The 17,513-nt window shown below is 41.9% G+C and overlaps 1 protein-coding gene and 1 long non-coding RNA gene across 4 annotated transcripts in view; one reads left to right on the top strand and one right to left on the bottom strand.

Annotated features, from left to right (window-relative positions):
* LOC112215008 (PRKC apoptosis WT1 regulator protein) overlaps positions 1 to 3,468 on the top strand; it is an 84,171-nt gene extending 80,703 nt beyond the window's left edge. For both annotated transcript variants that reach the window (XM_042297980.1, XM_042297979.1), the window contains exon 7: positions 210 to 3,468. In XM_042297980.1, the coding sequence (XP_042153914.1) occupies positions 210 to 296 (87 nt within the window). In that variant the 3' untranslated portion in view covers positions 297 to 3,468. The remainder of the gene's footprint in view (positions 1 to 209) is intronic.
* Positions 1 to 16,601, bottom strand: part of LOC112214182 — a 103,967-nt gene extending 87,366 nt beyond the window's left edge. Inside the window, exon 1 of one of the 2 annotated variants that reach the window (XR_002948086.2) lies at positions 16,482 to 16,601. This is a non-coding gene — a long non-coding RNA (uncharacterized LOC112214182). The remainder of the gene's footprint in view (positions 1 to 16,481) is intronic. The other variant, XR_006078907.1, reaches the window with a different exon arrangement.
* Between the last annotated feature and the right edge of the window lie 912 nt (positions 16,602 to 17,513).

Genomic DNA, 17,513 nt, shown 5'->3' with positions numbered 1-17,513 from the left:
AGTTTAATTCGTTATTATCAAGGCAATTCTGCTGAAGGGAGACCCGTGAGGTGAAACTCTTCGTTCCACCTCTCACTCTCTCATCTTTCTCTAAACTGACAAGCTAACTCCTCTGAGGTAAAAATAAGGCAGATCTTGCATAATGATGGTATATGACTTTCTTTAGATCAAGCTGAAGTGGAGCTGTATCCTTTGTTTTTGTTTTGCAGGACCTCGATGACATTGAGGATGAGAACGAGCAGCTGAAGCAGGAGAACAAAACTCTCCTGAAGGTGGTGGGCCAGCTGACTAGGTAGAACCCAACGAGCCACGGATCTTCACTTCCAAAAAGAAAACAAACCACCCCCCACCCCTCCAACGGAGTGCCCCTCAAGGCCTTACACCCCCTGCTCTCACCCACCCCCTTCCCTTTCCACCCTCGTTCCAAGTCCAGCAGCAGCATCTCCTTTCTCTGTGTCGGTGGTGTCTCTGTTGTCGATGGGTGGAAGAGGACATTTTAAAAGTAGCTTCTAGATCCTTTGTGTCTTAAATGCACCTTGAGCGTCCTCCCTAAGGATGCTTTTATTCAGTTCTGAGGGGAAACTGAAGCCACCGAAAGCTCTAGTCCTATTTAAATCCCATTGGATGTCTACATGAGGTTCTATGATGGTATATTTAATGTAAATCTCTTGTACATAGGCCATTTAGATTTGTTGTTCTTTTTGATGAATCTTAAAAAGGAAATTGAATGTACGTGGTGCATCACCGAGCACATGAGGGATGCTAGGTAGGTTTTAGGAACTAAAAGAGTTCTTGGACATTTTGACTCTGATCTGTTGACCAAGGTATACAGTACTTGCATAGATTATGTGCAACCGGCTCTGTGCTTCTGTTTATCTGCATCATTACAGTGTAAATGCATTGTCAGCTCAGAGGCCGTATTGTCCTTCAAAGCGCTAAAACCTGGTCTCCATCTGCACGTGAAAGAACCGGCTCTGTGATGGAGTCTGTGTCATTTAGACCAAATTCAAAACAAAATCCCTGCTACCATCAGCCAAAGTGGGCATAATGCCTTGCATGTTACGGACGTCTTTTTTGAAAATCCATTAGTTCCATTTCCCCAAGGGGATAAAAAAAAAGCCTGGTGCTTTTTCTATTCATGTCGATGCCGCTTTTACTCTCTTGTTCCGATTTATACTTGGTACATTTTAATCAGTGGGGTTGTTTCAGCTAAAACTAGGGTATGCCAGTGACATGGGTGGGGGGATAAAGTTGACGCTTTATTTACTGCGTTTCTACGCAATTTATAACTCTAAAATGCTATTTAGAGAACAGCAAAAACCAGCTAAATTTACTCTTCTCTAAAATGCTATTCAGAGAACAGCAAAAACCAGCAAAATTTACTCCAGTCATAATACACTAAACTGCTATTACCTTTTAATGGTGATTGGAATGATTTTAGTAGCCTATTTTATATTGTTGGTGTTGCGCTAGGATATGATGACTGCCATACTCAATTGACGCCCTGATTTCAATCCAGGCGGTATATTTTAAACCTGAAGTCATTCAAATATATATATCCCCATTTATAAATCATAAAAAGCTAGCAATTTGTTTTAATTTCATTCTATGCTTTATAGCCATGTCAATGTTGAAAATGAAATATTATAGTATTGTTGATGGGGAGAGGTCTTGAGGTTACACCCCGGTAGAAATACATATGGAATCTTTTGAAATGTGTTTTGCATCTGTAACTCAAGCATTTACAACTCGTTTTGTTTGCAATATTGATCGGTGTAGCTGCTCTTGGTATATAGTGAGCAAGAGTTATAGAGTAAGCTACTGCAGTGCATTTTGTTGTAACCAAATCAACTGAAGGAACATACTTTTTTGAAATGCATCTCTCTTTTTGATTTCTCAAGACTGTGATCTTGGCTGTGAGAAGTTCTATTACTTTACCCTGACCGTATTTAGATCATTGCATTACATACAGGGGCCCATTTTTGTGCTGAAACAAACACATGTGGCTGTTGCATCATGTGTTGTATAAAGCCCACTGAGTGGTAAATATTTTAGGTTTTTAGACTTTACTGGGGGTACATCTTGATATAGAAACCCTGCTTACTTGTAGAGACACACACACACACACACACACACACAGCCCTTACAGGAACAAAAACTTGTGAAACAATGTGTTTTTGGAACACTTCACGTGATGATGTTTCACATAACCTTTCACATTTTCATTCAAATGTGAATCTTTTGGGGGATATTTTTCACTTTAGATTTCACAGGTGATGCAAATAAAACAAGAGTTGTTAGAACACACAAACAGGGCTTATAACATCATGTTTTCAACTTACATATTTGGCACACTTTGACATACATGATTACATTGTGTATGTTTGTTGAGACAGTAATTATTATTCCACATGTCCTCACCTAGGATTTCAACTCACAACCTCTTTGTTCATGGCATTCTGACATATTCCTACACTTTGGACTTCAAAGTAAATCTCAGCTTTGTTAAAAGTACATATTTATCAGAGTGATTCAGGAGTAACGTTAAAACAGAATATGCCCCACAAACATTAGGCAACTATACAGAAAATCCTCAAATTGCTGAAATAAGTTTAATTAAATGATGAGAGAATAGTCACTGCTAACTAAAATAGCAGTGTAGACTGCACTATTTTGGTAAGTGTAGAGGTGTAGGGGAATGCTACAGAGTTTGTGGCGCAGCAGAAAGATCAGTTTACCCCAAATCCAGAGGTTGTTAGTTCAAATCCCAGGTGGGGTCATATTGAAAAGTCAGTACTTAACTACCAAGTGATCATGTCTAATGTAATCATATTGACATTGATTAAATGTTTTAACTATTTTAGCTGAACATCTTATCACTTATTTTAAAACTCCCATACCATGTAATTACTTGACTTATCGTCATGTTACGTCCTGATGAATGGTAACGCAAAGGTCTTGAGAACATCTTACAAACACCCTAACATGTTCCTCAATGACTAGTTCCAGTTTTGTTCCAGGGATTTTCCCCAAGGATGTTTTTAGGACATTCTTGGAATGTTGTGTCATGGTCCCCTGGAGGTTTTATCTAGTTCCCGGTTTGTTTCAAGGATTTTCCCCATGACGTTTTTAGGATATTCTTGGTATGTTGTGTCATGGTCCCCTGGAGGTTTTTGTCTAGCTCAAATGTTGTCACATGTTAGTTTTTCATCCCCATCCCCACATTTACTCAAATGGTGTCAAGTGTAGTTTAATGGTGTCATGTTGACATTTTGCTTCCCATGTTGTCACATTTTATTTCACACAATATCATGTTCTCACATGTTGTTTTACATGTTGTCACATGGTGTCACATGAACTTCACGTGATCATGTGACATGTGTTTTTCTGTAAGGGACACCTCTTTCTCTCTCTACATTATGCATGTACAAAAGATGAAGTCATTTAATAAAAGTTTGATTATCTCTCTGTCGACTCGTTAGTGTTTCATTAAGGCTAATTTGATGTGATGATACGATGCCACTGAGCCGGTAATGTAATGTGACAGCGGTGGTTCAGTTGTCACAATAGACACACTGTGTGCTCCCCGACCATGGTTATTCATCATCGCCAATCACCTCGCAGTCTGACTGGAGAGGGACCACCCATCCCTGGCAAGCTGCGCCTCCAACACACTGACGCTGCACTAATACAGCAATGCCATCCAAGTCATTAGTCTCCCTCACCTTGAGAGAAGAGGGCTTCCTATCAGGACTAATGTAAAGGTAATTGTCTCATCTTTCTAGAACTGCCCCAGGGTGGTCCAGCACCATTCCTATTAGCATTTTTATAGGAAGTTGTAAGGTGCATGTGATTTAGTAATATATTATAGGAGACCTGAAACTATTCTGTTCATTCCTCATCCTTCCTCTAGTTTGTGAAATAATCTCCTTTTTAAACCCCCTGCTTTGTCTTTTTTCCCGTCTTGTTATTCACAAACTTGACAGTCTTTGCTGCTTCTCCTTTCTGCTTAGTAAAACTATCATTAACTGAGTTTCAACTTCAGCTTCATTTAAAAACCTCTCATCTGTTCCTTAACCAGGCCTCTGAAAGGCCCTCACCACCACCACATAGCCTCACGGGGACATGTTTGGAAAATGGAGGTACGTAGGTTTTGTTCATGCTAAATTAATGTCATTATTATTATTACTGGTACACGACACAGTTGGGCTCTCATCAAAGCTCTAACGGCACTAATGAAATTACAGGACTACAGCGTTATCAGACATCATTTTACCTTATTGCTTAAAAGTACAAACTTTTTTCTTTTTTTTTTGGTAGATCTGAAATGTAATAGAGGTAACATTTTTTTTTCAGTGAAGAGCTTAGATCTTCACTGAGATGAGGCCTGGAGGCTAGTTGATATGGATGGAATGGGCACATCCGTGTCCACCGAAATGCATTTGATCTTTTGGAACTGATAATCATTGGAGAAAAAATAAAACAAACCCTTATCTTGTTTCTTGAAGGAGGCCATATTTCATTATCAGTGATTTCTTGCTCTTGGTCCTCAGAGCCAATCTATTCCATCTCTGGGATCTCTGGTGCAAGGAACCACTCACCCAGCTGAGGATGGCAGGGGTCGGGGAGAGAGGGAGCGGGAGAGAATATATGTGGGTTATTTCGTCTCCCCTGAATTGGCCGGCTGGCTTGGAACCATCCGCTCAGAAAAATACCTCCTAAAAATATTTCCCATATAGAGTTTTGTTTAGAATAAGATAACATTTCCCTAAAACCTTTTGTAACCAGTAGATCATGTTCTACTGATATGGAACCTACGAGATCTCCCACACGTTGCACTCGTATCAAAATTAGGATACATTCTGCAGTGAGTCTTTTGTAACACAGATTATTAGCGTTGGCATTTGTGGAAGCCTGATGGACCTCTGTGGCTTGCTACTGGACTAGTGAGGGATTTTCTTCGACTCGTGCTCTCCCACCAACGCTCTGAAACGCGAACAACACCATGTCCGAGAGAGGGGAGGTGGAACAACACAAGACACATGCATTTCCCTTAACACACCAGGACCACAAGCTGGGCTGCCCTTTCAGAAATGCCCTGTAAACGTCAATAAGGAGGAAAGGCGCTATTTTCACACCAATAAGCAACATAAACCGTTGACAGACCAAAGCCATTTCATTCACCACAGAACTCCTACGACTGTATGATTCATAGTGCGATAGATTATCATGCTTTAATTTTCCCACAACTGTTACCATAGCAATGACTGAGATATGGTTTGGTGTAAATCACACATTCTTGGTGTTTGTGTACTTTGGTTAGGCTTATAGTAAGTTATTGCTGTAGTATTACATTTCTGATACAGTATGTCTTTTATATGATTTGTAAAACTGCAAGCATTTCAATATGATAGAATAAACTGCATATGACTGCCATTTCTCCTATAGGTATAGTGTGATAGTTATACAGTATACCGTCGTGGCCAAAAGTTTTGAGAATGATACAAATATTAATTTAACAAAGTCATTAACAAAGTCTGCTGCCTCAGTTTATATGATGGCAATTTGCATATACTCCAGAATGTTATGAAGAGTGATCAGATGAATTGCAATCAATTGCTAAGTCCCTCTTTGCCATGCAAATGAACTGAATCCCCCCAAAAACATTTCCACTGCATTTCAGCCCTGCCACAAAAGGACCAGCTGACATGTCAGTGATTCTTTCATTAACACAGGTGTGAGTTTTGACGAGGACAAGGCTGGACATCACTCTGTCAGGTCTAATAACAGACTGGAAGATTCAAAAGGAGGGTGGTGCTTGGAATCATTGTTCTTCCTCTGTCAACCATGGTTTCCTGCAAGGAAATCATTGCTTTGCACAAAAAGGGCTTCACCGGCAAGGATATTGCTGCCAGTAAGATTGCACCTAAATCAACCATTTATCGGATCATCAAGAACTTCAAGAAGAGCGGTTCAATTGTTGTGAAGAAGGCTTCAGGGCGCCCAAGAAATTCCAGCAAGCGCCAGGACCATCTCCTAAAGTTGATTCAGCTGTGGGATCTGGGCATCACCAGTACAGAGCTTGCTTAGGAATGGCAGCAGGCAGGTGTGAGTGCATCTGCACGCACAGTGAGGTGAAGACTTTTGGAGGATGGCCTGGTGTCAAGGGCAGCAAAGAAGCCACTTCCCTCCAGGAAAAACATCAGGGACAGACTGATATTCTGCATAAGGTACAGGGATTAGACTGCTGAGGACTGGGGTAAAGTCAATTTCTCTGATGAATCCACTTTACGATTGTTTGGGGAATCTGGAAAAAAGCCTGTCCGGAGAAGACGAGGTGAGCGCTACCATCAGTCCTGTGTCATGCCAACAGTAAAGCATCCTGAGACCATTCATGGGTGGGGTTGCTTATCAGCCAAGGGAGTGGGCTCACTCACAATTTTGCCTAAGAACACAGCCATGAATAAAGAATGGTACCAACACATCCTCTGAGAGCAACTTCTCCCAACCATCCAGGAACAGTTTGGTGACGAACAATGCCTTTTCCAGCATGATGGAGCACCTTGCCATAAGGCAAAAGTGATAACTAAGTGGCTCGGGGAACAAAACATCGGTATTTTGGGTCCATGGCCAGGAAACTCCCCAGACCTTATTCCCATTGAGAACTTGTGGTCAATCCTCAAGAGGTGGGTGGGACAAACAAAGACACACACTTTCTGACAAACTAAAAGCATTGATTATGCAAGAATGGGCTGCCATCAGTTAGGATGTGGCCCAGAAGTTAATTGACAGCATGCCAGGGCAGATTGCAGAGGTCTTGAAAAAGAAGGGTCAACACTGCAAATCTTGACTCTTTGCATCAATGTCATGTAATTGTCAATAAAAGCCTTTGACACTTATGAAATGCTTGTAAGTATACTTCAGTATTCCATAGTAACATCTGACAAAAATATCTAAAGACACTGAAGTAGCAAACTCTGTAAATTAATATTTGCCATTCTCAAAACCTTTGGCCACGACTGTATACCTCACGTGACCCATGATAAGACTATGCAATTAGCCTATTTATCTGATTCCATAAAGAGACATCAAATATGCAAGAGACTATTGTTGAGTGAGTAATAGGCAATCAAGAAAGGAATGGGAATGAAATTCTAAATACAATTGTATTTCATTAATTTGTAAGATGAATCCTACACTATACAAGGCACAAACTTAAGTTACAAAGCATTAACAAGCATTACAAGGCACTATTCTAAGGATGCTCATGAAGAGTGAGAGAGGTCATAGCCTGAAAGACCATGCACCAAGAGTCCCTGGGGTGAAGGAAGGAAGGAAGAAAGAAAGTGTATCTCACCGGTGCAGGTCTAGAACAAAAGAGAGAAACAATGAATTTTAAGACCCCTTTATAGTATCGGAGTTGTTTCTATTCAAAATCGGAGTTGTTGACCAATATTATTACTGTAAAGTTAACCTCAATCAGACCTATAGGATGTAAAGACAACAGAACCTCTTCTTCCCAGAGGTGTGATGAGGGGTTGGTCAGACAACACAGAGAATGTTGAATTCCTGAGAAGACAATAAAACCCATTTGTTGATAAGAGTCCCTTCAGGGGCTACATAGGTATAATATGGAATAGGTAAGACTTGATGAAGGTTGTTCCTTTTTCTTGACAACTTAAAATGTATATTCTACTTTTTTGTGTGTGTGTGGGGGTGGGGGGTTGCTGACATCTAAGTAAAAACAAAAATGGAAGCACACCATGTCCTCTTGGCTTTGCTGAGTGCCCCACTGCATTCTGAAATTACAATCAGTTTCTCTTCCTCTTAGTTGAGTGCCTCTCCTCAAAGCCACAGACATTGGTCTGTGATGGCCAGTGGGACAAGAGACATTGGTCTGCGATGGCCAGTGGGACAAGAGGCATTGGTCTGTGATGGCCAGTGGGACAAGATACATTGGTCTGTGATGGCCAGTGGGACAAGAGGCATTGGTCTGTGATGGCCAGTGGGACAAGAGACATTGTTGGAACTGAATTTCTATATGTGGTCCTTTTGTCAAACTTGAGGTCAAGTTCACTTTAAGGCAGGACAGTTGAATAGCCAGCCACTGTAGTAATGGTAGTTGTAACATGTCCTTTTATGTTCTTAGTACACTGGTGTCTCATTGTCCTGATCACTGTCACGTTGGAGGCATCAATGTCACCTTGAAGCTGCATCCTCAAAATGAACTACGTCGGCCTCAACATGGATTGTGTAAGTCAGAATGTATTCAATAGTATTTGTGTACAGTTGTCAATACTCTAGTCAAGAAATCCTCATACAACATATGGAATTGTCAAGTCCCGTGATTAGAACCAGAGCACAACAAGCTTCAGTACCTCTTTTCTCAGCTGGGAATAAAGTTGGCTGTTCCAAAAGATCATTTTTGGTCACCATGGCAACGAGCTATGATGCGAATCCCGATCCATCTTTCTAAACTATGGCCTGCGCACACCCATGAAGACACACACAGAACCTGCCTGGCTGCTAATTCCACCAACATATTTTGCATTGTTGGGTGAGAACACTAATGACAGAATACCTCATATGTAGACTGGGAATTTTGATGCCACTTTTCTTTTTTTTTTGCTGGACAAAACTACCTTGAGCGCCACGTATTTTAATTATGTGGAAGAAACGAGTTGAAATAACATACATATCCAATGTCTTCAACTTTCAAAGGAATTTAAATTCAAAGAATGACTTACACAACCTACACTGTGTAGATAGCAATCATGTTCAGTACCAATGTGTTTTTCTACCCTGCTTCAGTTGCTCTGCTCTACCAGTGGATGGCAGTGTTCTCACCACATCCATGCAACCTATTCAATCCACTACACTGGGGTGTCAAACTCATTCCACGGAGGACCGAGTGTCTGGTTTTTCCTTTCAATTAAGACCTAGGCAACCAGATGAGGGGAGTTCCTTACTGATTAGTGACCTTAATTTGTTAATCAAGTGCAAGGGTGGAGCAAAAACCCGTAAGGCACTAGGTCCTCCGTGGAATGAGTTTGACACATGAACGACACTGATTCATATCTCTCTTTGCTACATACACGGTGTCCTGTTAATGCTATACCCTTGTTCTGTTTGGATACAAAAGTCCTGCCTGCCATACCTCAGTTGTATGTTTATGAGAGGAAATGAAAAATAATGACTTCAATAGCTGCAATTTCTTTCTTTTTTCATCTTTTTTTCACCTTTATTTAACCAGGTAGGCTACTTGAGAACAAGTTCTCATTTACAACTGCGACCTGGCCAAGATAAAGCTAAGCAGTGCGACACAAACAACAACACAGAATTACACATGGAATAAACAAACACAGCCAATAACAAAATAGAGAGAAAAAAAAATCTATATACGGTATGTGCAAATGAGGTAAGATAAGGCAATAAATAGGCCATAGTGGTGAAATAATTACACATCAGCAATTAAACACTGGAGTGATAGATGTGCAGAAGATGACTGAGAGATACTGGGGTGCAAGGACCAAATATAAATGAGTAACAGTATGGGGATGAGGTAGTTGGATGGGCTATGTACAGGTGCAGTGATCTGCGAGCTGCTCTGACAGCTGGTGCTTAAAGCTAGTGGGGGAGATATGAGTCTCCAGCTTCAGTGATTTTTGCAATTCGTTCCAACCATTGGCAGCAGAGAACTGGAAGGAATGGCGGCCAAAGGGGGAATTGGCTTTGGGGGTGATCGGTGAAATATACCTACTGGAGCGCGTGCTACGGGTGGGTGCTGCTATGGTGACCAGTGAGCTGAGATAAGGCGGGGCTTTACCTAGCAAAGACTTATAGATGACCTGGAGCCAGTGGGTTTGGCGATGAATATGAAGCGAGGGCCAGCCAATGAGAGCATACAGGTCGCAGTGGTGGGTAGTATATGGGGCTTTGGTGACAAAACGGATGGCACTGTGATAGACGGCATCCAATTTGCTGAGTAGAGTGTTGGAGGCTATTTTGTACATGACATCGCCGAAGTCAAGGATCAGTAGGATAGTCCGTTTTACGAGGGTATATTTGGCAGCATGAGTGAAGGATGCTTTGTTGCGAAATAGGAAGCTGATTCTACATTTAATTTTGGATTGGAGATGCTTAATGTGAGTCTGGAAGGAGAGTTTACAGTCTAACCAGACACCTAGGTATTTGTAGTTGTTCACATATTCTAAGTCAGAACCATCCAGAGTAGTGATGCTGGATGGGTGGGCAGGTGCGGGCAGTGATCGGTTGAAGAGCATGCATTTAAGAGCAGTTGGAGGCCACGGAAGGAGAGTTGTATGGCATTAAAGCTTGTCTGGAGGTTAGTTAACACAGTGTCCAAAGAAAGGCCAGAAGCATACAGAATGGTGTCGTCTGCGTAGAGGTGGATCAGAGAATCACCAGCTGCAAGAGCGACATCATTGATGTATACAGAGAAAAGAGTTAGCCTGAGAATTGAACCCTGTGGCACCCCTATAGAGACTGCCAGAGGTCCGGACAACAGGCCCTCCGATTTGACACACTGAACTCTGTCTGTGAAGTAGTTGGTGAACCAGGCGAGGCAGTCATTTGACCAACCAAGGCTGTTGAGTCTGCCGATAAGAATGTGGTGATTGACAGAGTCGAAAGCCTTGGCCAGGTCGATGAATACAGCTGCACAGTATTGTCTCTTATCGATGGCGGTTATGATATCGTTTAGGACCTTGAGCTTGGCTGAGGTGCACCCATGACCAGCTCAGAAACCAGATTGCATAGTGGAGAAGGTATGGTGGGATTCGAAATGGTCGGTGATCTGTTTGTTAACTTGTCTTTCGAAGACCTTAGAAAGGCAGGGTAGGATAGATATAGGTCTGTAGCAGTTTGGGTCTATACTGTCACCCCCTTTGAAGAGGGGGATGACCGCGGCAGCTTTCCAGTCTTTGGGGATCGCAGACGATACAAAGAGAGGTTGAACAGGCTAGTAATAGGGGTTGCAACAATTTCGGCTGATCATTTTAGAAAGAGCGGGTCCAGATTGTCTAGCCCTGCTGATTTGTAGGTGTCCAGATGTTGCAGCTCTTTCAGAACATCAGCTATCTGGATTTGGAGAAATGGGGAGGCTTGGGCAAGTTGCTGTGGGATGTACAGGGCTTTTCACCATGGTATTGGTGGCCAGGTGGAAAGCATGGCCAGCTGTAGAAAAATGCTTATTGAAATTCTCAAATATTGGGGATTTATCGGTGGTGACAGTGTTTCCTAGCCTCAGTGCAGTGGGCAGCTGGGAGGAGGTGCTCTTAATCTCCATGGACTTTACAGTGTCCCAGAAGTTCTTGGAGTTTGTGCTACAGGATGCAAATTTCTGTTTGAAAAAGCTACCCTTTGCTTTCCTAACTGCCTGTCTATATTGGTACGTAACTTCCCTGATAAGTTGCATATCGCGGGGGCTATTTGATGCTAATGCCATACGCCACGGGATGTTTTTGTGCTGGTCAAATTAAGTCAAATGCTGTTGTTTGTATTACATAAAAATACCCTTTGCACTGCACAGTCACAAATGAGCAGCATGTTCTAAAAGCCGGTGTTGTTATTATGCTAACGTGGCATGCTAGCCTGTGGAAACTCATAAAGCCCCTGTGGGAGTCCTGTGTTATACAATAGCCTCCCTCTCACAGCACCACCACTAGCTATGGACAAAACACAAAGGCAGAAGACTATTACTGTCAATACTATGGAGGCAGAGAAAGAAAGGATCTCTTGAGTCTGCCCATATTCTGGACTGTAAAACCTGATAATATTTGTGACCGTTGGACACTTTAATTTGTTTCATGATAGTGATGCATCCCAATGTAATTCTTGACACAATAACAGTTGTCACGTTATGAATACTAAAAGCCCTCAAATAGGTTTCAAGTTGCTATTTCCAGTGAAAGTGCCAGGATCTCAAGGTTGTGATGGTTACACATAAAGCCACATGACATACTGAATATGAAACATCTCTGGGGAGCATCAATGGTCCCTGAAGGTCACTTTACACTGTTTCCATGACAGCGTGTCTGGCTCCCCTTCTGGGAAAGCTTGTTGCTGTTGTGGTTTTGTTGTTATGTAATATGATTTAAGTATTCACACACATACATACACACACACACACACGCTGCCTCTCTCTCTGTCGGAGAGAGGCACAGTCTCATTCTCAGTACTCCCCGGGGACGCAAACACTCACAACACGACTCATCCGCTGGGCTGGCGCAGAGACAGCAGAACACCTCCAGGGATAATGTTTGTGCAGTAAGCAGAGTGCCTGAAGTTTTTCTCACTCACACTCTGTTGACAGCTGAGATAGTACTGTATAAGACAAGTCATGTATAAAAACTTCCAATTCAGGTTCTGTGGTGGAATAACATTCAGCTATCATTGAATCAATCAATTATGGAATCTACCCACCCACCCATCCATCCATCCATCCATCGACATGATCATCACCTATGAACTCACGGGTGATTGCTAGCCGTGTGGGAGTACGGTTCATCTATGCATGTCCGTTTCCATGAGCCTTCACTTTGCATTTATTTATTTAATCTTTGTTTTAGCAGGTGTCTCATTGAGATAAACATATATATTTTAAAAAGAGAGACCTGGACAAAATAGCAGCACACAAAGCTTCACACATTTACAACATAAACACGAAGCACCACAGTTTAAAAAACATACATTTACACATTGAGCAGCAAGATGGTGTGTTGCAACCAAGGGTCAAAACATTGACGACCCTCCACTTAATTTCCCATCATAGTGTTTACCTTAGATTTAAACCTGCAATTTCAGGACCTTTTGAAGCTTGTTTCAAACATAAGTGGCAGAGAACTGGAATGCTTTTCCCCCTAGCTATGTACAGGCCTTATGCTATGTTCGTAACCAAATGGGAGGTGGAGATTTACCAGTTATGAAGTCAAAAATACCAGTTGGATGCATTCACGTGCTTTGAACTTGTTGAACAAAGCCGATTCGCTAATGTCCAACAAGCGGCGTAAACCATAAAATAAAAATACAGCTATCACGCTTGTAAACAAATGATATTATGTTCCAAAACCGTATGAATAGATTGCTTTAAGAAAAATAATGTTTTGTTGTTGCATTTAACTGCCAAAAATGCTGTTTTAGAGGTCAGTTCCTTAGTCAGCATGTAGAAAAAGTGGGAGCTCAGGATGATAGATGAGTTCGCCACTACAAAAAGTGAACTCTAAGCAAGCCTAAATATCTTACATTAGGTGATAATTCACTTAGCGTTTGTATTTTTTTTATTTTCCTTTTTCTTACCAAGCTAAATTATCTAATGATGAGTTTGCTTATTTTAACCTGATAAGCCCTAACCTAAAGTAACTTCATTACCTGATGAGATGATTAAGGTCTAATATCTTGTAAAAATAAATTCAAATAAGATAAATGGGCCATTAAAAGGGCCATTAAAGTGGATTTTCCCCAGTAGTAAGTGGTAAATTCCAACTTCCCACTTGGTTACGAACACAGCATCAGTCACAGTCAACAAAACACCATGTGAACTCAGGCAATAGTTGTCATTTGTCTGCTGGATAATGCAGATACACAGGTAAAATGGGAGCTGTCTCAGTATGGCCTTATAAACAAAAACGTAACAATGCCAGCCCACTCTCTTATAGACGGTACAGTGATGAGTAAGGGAGTTTTTTTGGAGTTTGTAACAAACCTCATCGTCCAGCCTACGTAATAAGGCCACAGGGGCATACATGTACAAGATATCACCATAACCAATTACAGGCATGAAGGTAGCGGAAACAAAGCCTCCTTCTCGCTTCAAAAGAAAAAACATAACTTATTTCGAAAATAAAAACTGAACTTGGGGGTTAGTATCACAGGAGGATCTAACGAGCCAATGGTCCCACTGGGGATGCCCCTCTGACACAGGTTAAATTACGCTCTGAAGGATGGTGGACACAGACCCTGCAAGGGGCAGCAGCATCTTCTGAGAAGCCTCCACATAGGAGGAACACAGAGGCAATAACAACAACAACAACAATACAAAGAAAGCCTCACTGGAAATACAATCTGACACCACTGCACTAGTCCTTAATGAATAAAAGTGATTTCACACCACCAGGGTCTGTTTGGCTGATGCTTAGCTCCAGCGCTTTGATGCTCCAGTGGAGCAGCACAACAGTGACATTCAGACACACCCGAGCTTAGAGGGTCGTCGTGGTTCCCTGAGCGCAAGAAGCAGGTGACACATGACTGGAAAGGTCGCTCTCTGCGTGGTCCTGCCTACGGGTCCACCCTGCCACGGCACGTCACCAACCTCACGGAACGACAGCGGTGACATAGCCAGGGTCATGTTGGCTTGTTACTGGGGAGAGATGGAGGAGGACACTACTCTAGTTATGTAATCAATGTTTTTTGCCCAACAGATGAGAGCTCTGTTTGTATAGTATATCATATCCTTAGTGACTGTGAATAGACTTTTTCATTCCAAAGAACAAACCGTGTAGCTACAGAAATCAGAGGATATTTTGCATTCAAGACCTGGCATTGAAGTTATTATAATTCCGCACTCATTGTGTAATGAATAGCCTACTTAGAAAAACAGAAATGATTTATGAGGAATGTATCTATTTCACAAGGCTAAACGTTCCTCACTAACTGTTCCTCACGTTCCTCACTAAATGAAATGGGGACATTCAGATGGCGCAACGTTCCGGATGCATTCTGGATGCTGATTGTCTGAAAGCCGTGGTACATCATACATTATACAATGGGTGGGTCTAATCTTGAATGCCGATTGGTTTAAAGTGTATTCTAGCAGGTGTCTATTCCACAAGTTATCACCGGCTAAATCTATGACTTTAAAATGCCTATTTACTCTGTTCCATCTGACTGCACAATCCACTGTCTCATCAGCCAAGGCAGGGAAGTTATGAACTTGATCTCCACTATAAAAAGCATCTAGACATTATCTCACATTTCTCTTAGACTAACATTTAGTTTTCAACAGCAGAGATTTGTATACTAAAGAGAGAGCACATTTTCTATGCTAGGTGAAATCGTGCCTCAGTAGCTCATTGTTATGGATGCATCCAAATAAATGTTGCAGCTTAAGCAAATGCAGCTACTGTTCTGCCTGCACTGTTTGACGTGACTGTAATTTAGCCGTAGTTGGCTAGCTAGCAAGCAAGGTCAAAGAATGTTGCAGCCAGAATGGCAATGGAACATGTAGAACGAATGACTGGGTCGCGTCTGTAGATACAGAACAAAAAGACTGAACGAATGGGTCGCGTCTCTGGCAACCGAACCAATCGAACGAACGACCAGCCGGCTTGGGTAGCAACCCTACAGTAGATTTGCTTTTGGGACTATATCTTGTGGAAGGATGAAATAGTATAAATAAATTCATCAAAATAACATTTTTAATGAAAATATGTCAATCATTATTTGAATAGGTTGGTAACCCTTTGTCTAAAAGTGATAATGCCCTTGAAGCCGGTGTTTAGAGGATATATTGGCACTGTTTGCCTCGACTTCGTCTCGGGCCTAACAACACCCGTGCCAACATATCCTCCAAACACTGGCCTCTCAAGCATTATCACTTAATTATAAACTTGGTGGTTTGATCCCTGAATGCTGATTAGCTGAAAGCTGTGGTATATCAGACTGTATACCACGGGTATGACAACACATTTCATTTTACTGTTCTAATTATATGGTTAACCAGTTTATAATAGCAATTAGGTACCTCAGCCATATGCCACATTTCTTTGGGCTAATTACTTAAATATATTCTATTGGCCAGATCATATAGGCAATGATGACTTCATGACATGTAGTCATTCCTGTCCATAAAACAAAATATCTATCTGCTTGTTTGAATGTCGAATGCACACGCCAGGTGATATTTGATTGCACTAAATAGGTTTGGGCCTACTGGCAGGCTACTTCCCTACACTTAAGATAAACAAGCTGGGAAACGTTTCATTAAAAACAAACTTTTCAAAAATGGCACCGAAATGATCAAAATCACAAGTGTTGAGACAGCACCGAAGTCTAGATGGAAAACTTTGTGTGACCTTCATCCCAAGGGAGAAAGGCGAGTCACTGGCCAATCACATTTGCAAAACAAAAGACGCCATTGCGGCATCTCTCAATTTATCATAACAAGGACAGGTCATAAGAACTAGTCATGAAACAACACATATTCCCTGGAAGCAAATCATCATTCATTAGAATAGCCTAGTAAGACTACTCGCATTTCTGAAAACCGCTGTCTGCCGCTGTCAGACCGCCACAAACATATCGTTTACAACTGAATAAGATTTCACTGTTGTTTGCAAGGGTCACCGTGACAGGTAGCCTCTTTTAGAATCAGAAAGGGAAATACTTCCACACTGGTAGGCTCAGCATTCCCCAAAAGTCCCATTACAAGTCAGAATGTTGCACAAACTTCATTTTCAACTTACTTTGCCTGTTGTCCGCCGGTTTTCTCCCGATGTCGGAGGTAATCTGATACAACATATCCACAGGGAAGTGTTATCAACCCGACCATCAGTACACTGGTCTGTATACCGATTTGTACTTCGGGTTTTTATTTTCAATGCTGATGCAATTCCCAAGTGAGCAACACTTGCACAATATGGCTGAGCCTAACTGAACCACAGACCAAACTGCAAACAATCTCAGCTGATTGTGAGGAAATGTGCTTCGGTCGACCATGTTCGTTTACATTTGGCTAGTGTTTACGTATTGTACATCATCTGCTATGCTTTAATTAAGAGATTGAAAATTCATGTGACAGAAATGAACACTTTCCTGTGGATACCAAATCTCTACCTCCTACCTCCAAAAGCACCAACAGCATGTACTGTATAAACGGTAAAGTAACTGTAAATACATAAAAGTATGTGGACATCCCTTCAAATGTGTGGATTCGGCTATTTCAGCCACACCTGTTGCTGACAGGTGTATAACATCGAGCACACAGCCATGCAAAGACAAACATTGGCAGTAGAATGGCCTTACCGAAGAGCTCAGTGACTTTTAACGTGGCCACGTCATAGGAATCCACCTTTCCAACAAGTCAGTTCATCAAATTTTTGCCCTGCTAAACTGCCAGCAGTATACCATCCTGCATCCCACTGCTGGCTTGCTTCTGAAACTAAGCAGGGTTGGTCCTGGTCAATCCCTGTTTGGGAGACCAGATTCTGCTGGAAGTGGTGTTGGAGGGCCAGTACGAGGCACCCTTTCCTCTGGTCTCAAAAAATATATAAATCCCAATCCCCTTGGGCAGTGATTGGGGACATTACTCTGTGTAGGGTTCCATCTTTTGGATGGCATGTTAAACGGGTGTCCTGACACTCTGTGTTCACTAAGGATCGCATGGCACTTATCATAAGAGTAAGGTTGTTAACCCCAGTGTCCTGGCTAAATTACCAATCTGGCCATCACGGTCACCTAATCATCCCCAACTTACAATTGGCTCAATCATCCCCATC

Source organism: Oncorhynchus tshawytscha, linkage group LG15 (assembly GCF_018296145.1).
Source record: "Oncorhynchus tshawytscha isolate Ot180627B linkage group LG15, Otsh_v2.0, whole genome shotgun sequence".
NCBI classification, from domain to species: domain Eukaryota; kingdom Metazoa; phylum Chordata; class Actinopteri; order Salmoniformes; family Salmonidae; genus Oncorhynchus; species Oncorhynchus tshawytscha.
This window is presented reverse-complemented; position numbering and strand designations above follow the sequence as displayed.